The sequence below is a fragment of the Heteronotia binoei genome, chromosome 2, assembly GCF_032191835.1.
Source record: "Heteronotia binoei isolate CCM8104 ecotype False Entrance Well chromosome 2, APGP_CSIRO_Hbin_v1, whole genome shotgun sequence".
Lineage (NCBI taxonomy): Eukaryota > Metazoa > Chordata > Lepidosauria > Squamata > Gekkonidae > Heteronotia > Heteronotia binoei.
Window position 1 is genome coordinate 89,648,786 of NC_083224.1, and position 12,730 is coordinate 89,661,515.

The 12,730-nt window shown below is 44.7% G+C and overlaps 1 protein-coding gene across 4 annotated transcripts in view; it reads left to right on the top strand.

Annotated features, from left to right (window-relative positions):
• The first annotated feature begins 1,090 nt into the window (after positions 1–1,090).
• Positions 1,091–12,730, top strand: part of KIF21B (kinesin family member 21B) — a 113,601-nt gene continuing 101,961 nt past the window's right edge. For all 4 annotated transcript variants that reach the window (XM_060231566.1, XM_060231567.1, XM_060231564.1 and 1 more), the window contains exon 1: positions 1,091–1,325. In XM_060231566.1, the coding sequence (XP_060087549.1) occupies positions 1,282–1,325 (44 nt within the window). In that variant the 5' untranslated portion in view covers positions 1,091–1,281. The remainder of the gene's footprint in view (positions 1,326–12,730) is intronic.

Genomic DNA, 12,730 nt, shown 5'->3' on the forward strand with positions numbered 1-12,730 from the left:
AGAATGCACATGATATTCTTACTACATGACTATTCAAGGCACAGAAGCCTTGCAGGGAATTTGGCAGCTTTCTGGTGTACCTGCATAGCACACTGTTCACATGTTACAGTTATGTAATTAATTTCAAGAGATGGGGCATGATTCCTCTAGTCTTAATCATGCTGCAAGCTCCTTACAGATTTCCAGGTCTTCTGTCACTGTGGGCAGAAAAGGGTTGCCAACCTCCAAGTGGGGCCTGGAGATCCCCCAGAATTACAGCTGATCTCCAGATGACAGAGATCAGTTCTCCTGGGGAAAATGCCTGCTTTGGAGGATGGATTCTATGGCATTATGCTCCACCAAAGTCTCCCTCCCCCTCACCAAAACTTGCCCTCTCCAGGTTCCAAATCCCCAGGAATCCCCTGGAGTTGCCTGCCATAGGTCAGATGCAAAACTGTAGCTTAGGTCCAAGACAAAACTGTATCTTACATGCAGTCTCATGTCATACATGAGTCAAGCGGGGGAGGGGGGGAATCTGGTTATGAAATTACAGAAATAGGCCAGATCATGATAAGGGGTTTGGCCCCCACATGGACACCTCACCTGAACCCTGATAAGTACACTAACCAAGCTGGGCCTGACCTATAGTTCTTTATATTCAGACTGGTCAGCAGTGTGGATGGATGTTTTTATTCTAATGGCTGGCTGGAGTCAGCAGCCAGGGGGAAGAAGAACTCTGCATAGTATGACTTTCGTTTCTAGCACTGGAGGCCGTTCCAGGCTCCGATTTTGGAAATATGGGCAGGAACTGGACGCGAGCCCTCTTCAAGCAAAGTCCCACTGTTCTGCAGCTCCCTACTCTCTTTCCCCCCTGTGGCAAATCGCAGTTATCCCCCACCCCCACGCTGACGCCTCTTTCGTGGACGGACCTGTGGGTGGGCCGCGCTTGTGCAGCCCCTCCTTCTGCCTGCCCGCCTCCTGCGCTGGCTGGTTCGCAGCTCGCTCGCAGCCTGCGCTCCAGCCCTAGTCCCGCTACTGCCGCGGGGCGGGCAGGATGGAGAGGAGCGCTGTGTAGCCCGTCGCGTCGCCGCCGCCTCCTCCTCCTCCTCCTCCTCCTCTCGGCAGCAGGAAGAGCGGGCGACTGCAGGAGGCTCCGCATGCCCGCTCTCGCCCCAGGCGGCCTCAGAGCCTCGTGCTGCTAGCCGAGCCCGAGCTTCGCCTTGGCGCTGGCCCCGCAGTGCTCCATGGTGGTTGAGGGGCAGCAGCGCTCTGCTTCGGCGCCGGGAGGAGGAGGAGGAGGGCATGGCCGCCCCGGGGGACAGCTGCAGCGTCAAGGTGGCAGTGAGGTGAGATTGTGGGGATTCCAGTGCAGGTGGGCAGACAAAGCGCCGCTTCCCACTCAGCCCCGGGCGCCTCCATTCATTGCCAGGGGGGCGGGGACGGTCTGCGGCTCCGGCTAGAGCTTCGGAGGGATGCCCGGCTGGCTGTGCAGGGGGTGGCGACGGGCGGCGAGACAGCGGGGTGCTTCTGCTGCCTCTCGAAGGGCAGAGCGGCGTGGCGGGGGCAGGCGGAGGCGTGTGTCTGGCTCCTGCAGGGGCGTGCGGGCTCTGCCGGGTGGGTCGGACGTATCCTCCGATCAGCATTGTTCCTCTTTGTCTTTGCTGCTGGGACTCTGCTTTCCAGTCGCTGATTCCCCCCTCCACTCTCCCCGTGCATGTGATAGCTGCATCGATGCAGCTATTTCTTCTCACAGACAAAACCGCCCCATCCTTCTTGCCCTCCTAGTGTGCCTCTTGTGAGTTAAAGCCCTTCTTATGAAGCCCCTGCCCTGTTCCTTGCTACACAAAACAGGTTTGTTCGCTGCTGTTTCCTTAACTGCACATATGCAAATAGAGGGGTCTGGATACTTGCTTGTCTTTTGAAGAGATACAGGGCTGCCCCCCCTCCCCCCCTTCCGAATCTAGCTGAAGGTGAAGCAAGAGAAACAAGGAAATCCTGTATTTCACACATTTGCACTGCATTTTGCTGTCTTTCCTCTCAGTCATGTTTGGGTGTGTGTGTGCTCCTTCTCTCGCCATTATTGATATTTCTGACAAACCTGTCATTGTCAGGTTTCCATTTGGGCTCGCTGGTCTTTATCTTCCTCCAACAAAAATCTGTTTTCCTTGGCCAGCGGTTCATTTTTCCTATACTGGTGTTTGTGCTCCAATCTGGTGCTGTCCACTGAATATCATCCCTTCGGTTGGGTGGGGCTAGGGGGTGAGTCTCTATGCAGTGCCTTCTGTGAATGGCAGTACTGCTTCACACCCACGGAGCACTCCTATCTGTCTCCTCACCAAATGCAATTGCTCCCTGGCTATTTTGTGTGTGCATGCAAGCCATGTCAAGTGTCAGTGGTTCACAGGTACATCATTCCCTTTTCTGTTCACCTGAAGCCAGGCAATTGTTCCCCATTGCAGGGGGAAGATGGTGTTAATGCAGAGGCATACAGTCAGAGGTTTCTTTGTATTGACTCTCCTCACTGAAGATTCCAGATGTGAACATTTTGTTTGTGTTTTGAATTATCGGTGGTAAGATTCTGGAAATAGCATCTAGTGGTAACCACTGTGAGCTCTGGGCTATGAACTGTGCTTTAGGTAGGATGGAGGACAAGTTGGCTTTGTTTCAGGTGCAGCCTTGGAATCTCAGTGCAGTCTGTCATCCTAAAAGCTAAACAGTAAGTTGAACTGGAGCAGGGAGGGCAGAGAAAGGCTCTGCCCAAAGCCCTGATACCAGGCTGAGACTGGGGACTGCCATTTTGGCAGCATTTCATTGTCACTGCCAAGGAGAGAAGTGCACACTCCACACAACAACAGCAGCAGCCATGCTGAAGGCTCTGCTTTGGAGAAAGGCTTCACCTGGGGGCTCAGTAGGATTGCTATGTGTCATTCTTAATTTTGTATCCGGGAAGCCAAGCAAAGCAAGTTGCCAATCCTGGGATGTGCAAGCTGCTATTGGCTGCTCCTTGGTTAGTCTGGCATCACAGTCACACAGAACCTTTTTTGCACAGAAAAAATACAAAGCCTCTGACTGTATGGTCACTGGTGCTTTGCATCTACCCAGGTTTCAGCTCAGTGAGATAATCCATTGGCCTGAAGGTTGTGAAAACAGGGTGGTTTTCCTGCCTCCCTTTCCTGGCTTGTGCACTCTCCACCCTGTCTGTTTTCATTTAGATTGGCTTTATGGGAGGGCCCAAAAGAAAGGAAAGGTAGAATTCAGCCATGTTAAAAGACTCTCCTTTGAAGCGCTAAGGATGTTTCACTCCAGCTAGAAATGCTGGAGGCAACCTCCTCTACCCAGTGGTGCAGATGCATAAAATAATGAAAACTGAGCAAACCTCAAGGGCACCACTCCCAGTGTTGAAAGTTGACCCTTCCTTTCCTGTTTTAGACTAAAAGGCATAAGCAGCCCAGAGAGCGGTCTTAGATGTGAACCTGGAGATAAGACTAGGTAGAAAATTCTGTGAATCAATATTGTGAATATAGCAGGCCCAAATTTACATCATACAAGAACAGAATTTGGTATCTGGTGCAGGGAATTCACTTCCTGAGAATCTCAGCTTTTATTAAACCAAGTATCTAGACCTTATGGAGATAAGCTTAAATGCACCTAGTGAAATCTCAGAAGCCAAGAGAATGGAGTAGAGGATATCAGAGGACAAGGAGTAGAGAGTCTGTATTTTGTGTAGCTTCTTGGATAGCTCCCAGAGGAAGGTTATACAGATATTTCTGTATACTGACTATACAGATATATATCTAAATCTGTTAAATTTGTATAATTCAGGAAAAAAAACATGAGCATGGATTTTTTTCCAGCAAGGTATATTGCTAGCTCCGTACCAGATTCTTTACTATGAGCATTTGCTCCACTGTTTGTGAACAGCAGCTAAGGTAAAATAAGAGAAGGACTGAACTGAGGTAAGGATGCCAATCAATTAAATTTGAGAACTGTGGCAGCAAAAGCAGAGGGTGGGTCTGTTTCTGGTTTGACTGACAGCCTGTGCTCAATCTTTTGTGGTTCTCCCTGTGCACATCAACTGTTTAAAAGTGTACCTCCTATGAGAGAGTTATTAGTATCTGGTACACATAAGAGACTAAATTAGCTGAGGTCAGTGGAAGCTTCTTTTTCTTTTCTTTTTTTTTGTCTCTTTGTGTCAGTCTTGAATGTTGAGAATGTGGCAGATTAATAGAAGTGGCAGAGTAATAGAAGTTTATTTTAAAACCAATGGGCGCCAAAACAATATAGAAAGAAGACTGCAAATTTATACCCTGCTCTTCTTTATAAATCAGAGTCTCAGAATGGCTTACAATCTCCTTTATCTTCTCCCCCCCACAACAGACACCCTGTGAGGTAGGTGGGGTTGAGAGAGCTCTCCCAGAAGCTGCCCTTTCAAGGACAACTCTTGTGAGAGCTATGACTAACCCAAGGCCATTCCAGTAGCTGCAAGTGGAGGAGTGGGGAATCAAACCCGGTTCTCCCAGATAAGAGTCTGCACACTTAACCACTACACCCAACTGCAGCCATTTCTGTTAGCTTCTCCTTTTCCCATTCAAGCTGGTTATGGGAATACCTAGATCTGAATCTTCCAACATTGTATTTACCTGGGTGGATAAATGAGCTTAAAAAATAAGTGGGCTAGCCAAAGAACTAGAAACAGACATATTTCATGCTGGAGAGGCAAGTTCATTCTTCTTACTTTTGCAATGGGAAATATGAAAGGGCCAAACAGCCTAAAACATGTCCTAGGGATTAGAAATCGTGTGTACTTTTCCTTGCATTTCCAGCAGACCTGAACCCTATTTTGGTGGCATTTTCCAGCGGAGCCTTGTGTTCTCAGATGCCTCTCCCCTCTCTTAATGCATGGAAAAAGTAACAAGTGAACTAGAGATTTCCCTTATCCAGGGATCTGCCCATATGCTTTTCAATCTAATATACATTTTAATAGCTATAAATAGTGTTACTATTTTAGAGACTAAGAGTGAAGTCCATGATGCAATTTGAAAGAGACCATCCTCTGCCAGATTGCATGGCAGAATATATTACTGGTCTGTAATTTATGAATCTCATGAATCCATAGCTGCAATATCTCCCAGACAACATTCAAGACTGACACAAAGGACCCTGGACTGAACATCCTGGCCTATTTTGGGAAATGTGTGCAGCAAAAAAGGGTAACCACAAGCCTACAGCTCTGTGCATCGTCAGCCAATGATTCCATGGAACTTTGCTGGAGGATCAGAACAATGAATGGTCATTTGTAATTGGTGCTGAATGTCAGTGATAAGATAGAGGCAGAGTGGGAGAGAACAAAACTGTGCCCCACTGTGTTTCCTGGACTCTTAGAAATACCTATGCAGGTATTATGGAGGGGGTCTGTTGGCAGAGTAGGCCTTCTGAAAGAGGTTACCTGTTTCCTACAAGAAAACATGGAGTGCTGTGGCCACCACCCAGTAAAGAGTCTTCTCCAAGTAGGGAATCTAATGACCAGATGGGAATTCAAAGAATGCTTCTTCGAAAAGAATGCTACCTCCTTCAAGATAGCTGGAATGGAAGCCCTATTTGGTGTCTTCTGGAAACCAGTTGATTTCACCCTCTTAGCAAGCTGAAATGAGCCAAGATGTGCAAGGGTCGAGCATACACAGGTAGTATGCATTTATGCAATCAGCATTTTCACATTATTGGGCTCAGGCTGTAATAGTTGAAATTCATCTAAGGAATTATGAGTGGGCTGTAGTGGTAGAGAAGAGTGTTGGAGTAAGATGGTATTCTGCTTCTGCCAGAATTTTTGTGGTGGGGATGGCCAGAATTTTAAAACATAAAGACGTAGGTTTGAAATTATTTAATATCCTTAGTAACATTTAATTAATATTTAATTAGCTCATTCAAATCATACTAAATAACATAAATTTTCATTGTATAACATTTATAATGAGTGCCTAGTGTTTGTCATCCCAATGTCTTTGCACTTATTCGCCAGAATAACCAAATACTGGAGTAGTGTATAGGTAATTGCGTGTACACATTCCACTGCCTCTTTGAAAATAAAGGAGCTAAAGACTTACTTTTTAAAAAAGGGTGACAATATGGGTAATGGTCTAGTGTCTCCATGAGGGGCTAGGCTGCCATAGAAAGAGGAAATTGCTACTTAAAATTTGTCTTGAGTGCTGGTCCAGTAGCTGTAGGAAAGACATAGGAAACTTTTCTCCATGGTGAGGCTGCTCTGCACCTGTAATGTCTAAAATGGTTTATGACTTGAGCAGTTATCAACATCTGGAGTCTTTACATCACTTCCTGATACTGCAAAAAATTTCCAGTTGGACTGTGGTGACTATTAAAGAAAATATAGTGATCTATTTAGTAGTGTAAACTTAGATGCCGGAGACATGGCAGGTTGCTTATGGTGGCCTTCTTGAAGGTTCTGTGACTCTTAGGCCATATATAGTGATTTTCATCCTTGGGCCATAATAAAACTGTGCACCATCCATTCTCAAGGTCAACCCTATAGTGAGTTGAGCTAAGAAGGTTCCGAGTTGTCCTCCAGTCCAAATCCTTTGAGTCTTGGAGCACAGGTCCATGCTACCTATTGTCTGGCCTCTAGATGTTGGTGTTAATTACCCTGGGAGAAAACTTGAAACTGCAAAATCATAAGTGGGAAAGCTGAATCTTTTCTGCCCCCAGTAGATTAGAACCAGGCACTCCAGTAAAACTAACAAGATATATAATGTGTTGTTATCTCATTCTGCCTTGACTTTGCTGGCATTCCCTTGTTCTCACAACTGTTGAAGGAATGATATTGCAGGTTGACACATGAAGTAGCAAACTAGTATTTTTTTGTAGCCCACTATTTCTTATATGTGAACAATTAACATAAATAGCTTCTGCATTAACTATTACATACAAGTGTATGTGAACAGAAGGATATGGGATTATGGATGATCCTGGAGCAGTGTTCATTTTCCTGGATGATCCTGGAGCAGTGTTCATGTTCATTTGTAACATTTTCCTATCCTAACTAGATATACATTGGTTAGGAAGCCCCATGTGTGCTGTGGACCCTCTGTAGAACTGCTGTTTCTCTCCTGCTTTTGGGAAGGATCTGGTATGAGTGCACCTGAGTAGAAATGAAGAGCATCACCCTTCTGTCTCTGTTTGCAAGCATGCTGAAGGGTGAGGTGAGATCATTCAGTGGAGGAAAGCATTCCTTTCTAGCACAGGCAGGTTCAGAGAGCCTCCTGTAAAAGCTCAGCCTTGCCTTCTGTCTCCCTTCCTGCCTGAAACAGCAATCACCCACCCCTGCCATTCAAGCCTCCATTGGTTGCCATGCATACTTGTCGCCTGTTGCCCCATGGCCCCCTTCTGGTATTTCACATGTGGGAAGGGCTCCACATTACAGACACAAGAGAGGAGCATGGGACAACTGGTGGAGGTTGTGGAGGCTAGGCTGGGCAGGGAAAGAGAAAGTAATCAAGGGGAAATCTGTGAAACCTGCCTGTTCTTTGTTGTTCTTCTTTGCAATACTACCCAAGTGGACTTGGTTCTTTGCTTACAGTGTTATCATTTAAAATGGTTAGATTATAACTCAGACTTCTCTTCTTCTCATAGTTGTGATGTCCAGATGTTTGGGTCTTGGCCCTTGAAAAGTAAGACTTCTGACCTAACCCATTCTAGAATGTTTTCTTTTTGCATTTATATTGTACTAGTGACTTAGAGTCCTCATGATTTTCATATTTTTTATTGATTATATTTTAATGCCACCTCTCTAGAGTCCTGATCAACATGGATTACAACTGAAATAACTGTAAATAATCAATGTAAAAACAAAACAATCCATTAAAAACAACCCAGAACCATATAAATAGCATAACAATAGCTATACAATAGATCAGGGGTGGCCAACGGTAGCTCTCCAGATGTTTTTTGCCTACAACTCCCATCAGCCCCAGCCACTGGCCATGATGGCTGGGGCTGATGGGAGTTATAGGCAAAAAGCATCTGGAGAGCTACCGTTGGCCACCCCTGCAATAGATGATAGACCTGTAGCAGACCATAAATAGCTAAAAAGATAAAACATTTGATTAAAATCTTGGGTAAAAGGAAATGTTTTGGCCTGGCACCTAGAAGATAGTAAGGTAGGTGCCAGGTGAGCATTCCAAGATGAGGCTCCACCACAGAAAAGGCCCCATCTTTAATTGCCACCTGCCTAACCCTTGAAGGCAGGGGCACATAGAGCAAGACTTGGGAGGCTGATTTTAATTAGCAGTCAGACAATAGGGGAGGAGACAGCCCTTCAGCTATCCTGGCTCTCAGAAGTTTAGAACCTTTAAGGTAAGAACCAACACTTTGAATTGTTCTCAGAAACAAATGGGTACAATGCAGATCTTTTAGCACGCTTCGAATCTTTTAGTAACCAATCCCTTACAGTACCCTGGCTGTCACAGGCTAATTGGAAGCTTCCAGTCTAATTGAAGCTTTCAGACCATTTTCAAAGGTAGCCTAACATACGGAGCATTAAAGTAATATAACTTGGGTGCAATCAGAGCATGGATTACTGTGGCCAGATCATGCCTTTTGAGAAAGGATCGTAGGTAGTATTTCAGCCAAAGCTGAAAGGAGATAATCCTTTCCCTCTTATTTTCAGGTGATGTTTACACTACTAGTAACAAAAAATGCCAGTGGCTTCATATTTTCTGCTATGTAATTTTGTTTCATGAGGCTGACCAAATCCCCTTTAGTAATTACAGTCAAGGTATAGGAGTTCCCACTGCTTGGCATGAACTTTTAAATGTCTGCTATCTTGTTGGCAAAAAATCCTGTTGGGGGCCAATCATAAAAGTCCTTACAGATCAATAATTACCAAACCGGAACATAATAATGGAGATGCTGTACATCCTGTCACTACCATCCTAAGCAAGAGTCAGTGGGCTTACTCTGGATGCTACTACATATTATTGCTTTTCTCTGACTTACTGGGAGCATCTAGTGGCCTGATTTTGTCAATGAATTTGATCAGCATATTTCTTATCATCCCAAGGTCGTTAAAGTAAAGCTGGGTAAAAATAGGTGTCTGTATTGTCACTGTGGTGTGCTATCTGATAAAGTCATTCCAGTTTGAATTTGGTGTGTGTGTATTTTTGTTTAAAAAAACTTCCTCCAGTTCTCAGTATCAGGATGATATAGTGGTTAGAGGGTTGGACTACGATTGATGAGACGTGAGTTCAACTCTCCATTTAGTATGGGGGCCCTTGGACTAACCCAGTGTTTCCCACTTGCAGGGTCGTGACCCGGTACCGGGCCACGGAAGCCTCTTACCGGGCCACAGGAAAAGCCAAAGCTAGCCCCACCCCCAACAAAACTAGCCACGGCCCGTCTCTGTGTTGTGCAGAGAGGAACTGGGCTGCCTCTCCTTCCTTCTCCCCCGCTCCCAGTGTTTGAGAGAAAAGCTGGCATCCATTGGCACTTTAGACCCATGAAATGTTCTTCAAGGTATGAGCTTTCACGTGCCTTGCAGTATGTTCTTTTGGGGAGATTTCCCTGGGAGGCCTGGGCAGCAAATAAAGGTGTGTGTGTTTTTTTCAGCCGGGCGGGGTGGGGAGTGGGCATTCCAGTAGCTTTTTTTTGTTACCAAATGACACCTGGGCAGAATTTTTGCTGGCTGGGGTCATCTGATGGTGAGGAAGGCTTTTTTTTTTTCTTTGTCCCCTCTTCTTTCTTTCTTTCCCTGCAAGTGATGCTCTGTCTGTATTCTTGGTGGTGGTGGTGGGGGGGGGAAGCAACTGTGGGAGGGCTTCTAGTGCCCTGGCCCCACTGGTAGACATTCTGGTGTTTTTTGGGCATTGTATGAGGGAATTTTGGACTGGATAGTCCACTGGCCTGATCCAACATGACTCCTCTTATGTTTATGTTCTTTCTTTCCATGTCTTTCTTTTCCTTTCCTTCGATTTATTTCTTTCCCTTTCTTTCTTTCCTTCCATTTTTGCTGGATGAAACTTTTCTGTTCATCATACTGTTGTTGCAGGCGTAGGAGCTCTGCCAATGAAAAGTTGGCACCCCCAGTTGTAGCCAGGTGGCCTTCTATGAGATTTCTGTGTGAGTGAGTGAGAGTAAGAGGTGTGGGGCAGAAAGAGATTATTGGAGATTACTGCGGTATATCTCAACAGCACTGGAAAAGATGGTACTATGAACTTGGCACCATTTTACTGCTCCTGTTTTTAACAGCTATCTGACATCAAAATTAAACTCCTCCTGTAGATATTTAGAAGGATGAAAGTAGTTCACTGGCTAAGTATCTGCACAACAGGTTGCTTTTAAAGGCATGAGAAACACAGCCAGTAAAAAGCTGCAAGCCCCTCATAAATATCCTTTTTGGGATAACTGCAGAAAAGCTTGTATGAATTTCATATAACTTGAAATTCATTCATTAATTGCAGTACACTTCTCTGCTACTTTTCACAGCAATTTCCCAGTGTTTCAACCAAAGAAAAGTATGAAAAATAGCTGTCGAAAGATTTTCTTGAAACCAAGCAAGCTTGGTTGTAGCTGTAGGCAGGGTTCCAGTAGTAGCAGCTGAACAAAGGGCCTACTAAATGTGTCAGCATATTTTGAGGTAGAGCAACTGCCAGGGCCCAGTGTGGGTGGTACACAGTGCTGGCATTCCTGTTGGCAATGGCAACAGCACTCCCAACTGCATACACTGGCCAGTGCTGTTGAGGAAGGGATGTGTAGGTGGTGCAGGCAATTGAACGTGGGAATTAGGAGTGCTTGCAAGCTGGAGAAGAATACACAAACAGATAGGTGCATGCAGGTGTGGGGGTGAAAAGAGAGGACCACCCCACCTTTCACCCCATTTTGGCTCAGCATGAGTTTCAGAGAGATTTTTCTGAAAATGTATTTACTTTTGAAGACGAGGCAGGTTTGAGGGAGTGCCCTGGAAATGACATCACAGGAAAAGGTGGAGTTTTGGTTCAGTGTGCCCCAGAAGTGACATCACTTGGTCCTTGACACCACAGGAAATGACATAATTCCTGTCTCCCGGCTCCACCCCCAAAGTCTCCTGGCTCCACCCCCAAATTTTAGTGGGCCATGAAGGAGAAGTGTAAAAATAACCGTGCCGTGGGAAAGAAAAGTTTGGGAAACCTTGGACTAACCAGTCTCTCTCAGCCTAACCTACTTTACAGTTATTGATGTGAGGCTAAAATAGAGGAGGGAGGAGTCAGGAGAGTATGATAAAAATGTACTAGATAGATGTATCTGGAGACACTTCCTTCTCATTTTTACTGTCCATAGGTCTTTGATTTAGAATTGCCTACATGGTACTGTATAAAATAGAATTCAGGGGTGGCCAACGGTAGCTCTCCAGATGTTTTTTGCCTACAACTCCCATCAGCCCCAGCCATTGGCCATGCTGTCTGGGGCTGATGGGAGTTGAGGGCAAAAAGCATCTGGAGAGCTACCGTTGGCCACCCCTGATAGATCATTGCATTTCCCATACTCTGAAAACCAATTATCTTTTCAAAAACAGACGCCAGATTAGTCACAAGGCAGCACAACATGCATCCCTCTCCCCCTTGGGGTGTATTCTATTCACCCTTCATTTATTGTGTTCTGTGCCAAGTGATTGATAAGTACTGTCTTTTCCCTTTTTTTTTTTTTTTGAGCTTGCCATTATGTGTTGTGCAGGCCTGGTCTGGCACAAAGCTGCCATGTCTTACATGTGCTTCTTTTCCCACATCTGTAATTATCCTCTTAACATTTGTTCTACTGCCTTTTAGCCTGTCACTGCAATTATACTTAGTTTAAGCACAGCGTGTCATGCAAGCAGAAAACGTGGCTATTAAACTAGAAAACAAACATTAAAGAGGATAGTGCTGTTCAGTGGATATAATTTGGTGTCACTGCATACCTTTAAGCCAGATGTGTCAGGGCTTTCATTGCACTATATGTGTGGTTTCAGAGGGTGGCCACACTCGCCTGCAGTAGAATGATTAGATCTGAGTCCTGTAGTACCTTAGAGACTAACAAGAGTTTGTCTCTTGCTGGTTTATACCCTGAAACTCTTGTTGATCCCTAAGGTGCTACTGGACTCAAATCTAGGTATTTGTGTGGTGTTTGGCTTCTTTTTCTTCCTCTGCCTACTTACTGATAGAAAAGTCTGGCTGTTAGCTAGGGTTGCCATTCCCCAGGTATGGGTGGGGGATTTTACTTCTACTCACTGACCCAGCCCCTATGTGCTGCTGTCACATGGACATCATCATGTCTGTCAGGACTAGAGATGTAAAATTTCTGGAAATTTTGAAGCTCGGAAAAAAACCCAGTTTTTCCCGGGGAAAAATGGAAATTTTCAGAAAAATTGAAAAAAATGCTACATTAGCTCTTTTTTCTTTTCCAGATTGAAAGTCATTCTGTTACTTTAGGAACATAAAATATGACTATGGACAATTTTACTTAGCATGAAATTATCACAGCTAGAATATTAAAAATGTAGTGTATCTAAATAATTATTAGAAACAGAATTCACTTTTTAAATAATATTTATTTGTAATTTTAACAAATAGAGCAACAATCTCCTGAACTGTTTACTAGTTTATGTGAAACAGACAAAAAAAAACCCTCCACAAAACATTTTTTAAAAATCAAGAAGTAACAATTATTCATATTTCCTCTCCACAGTATTAAATAAAAATAAAAAACTAATTCTCATTAAAAGAATTGAAGA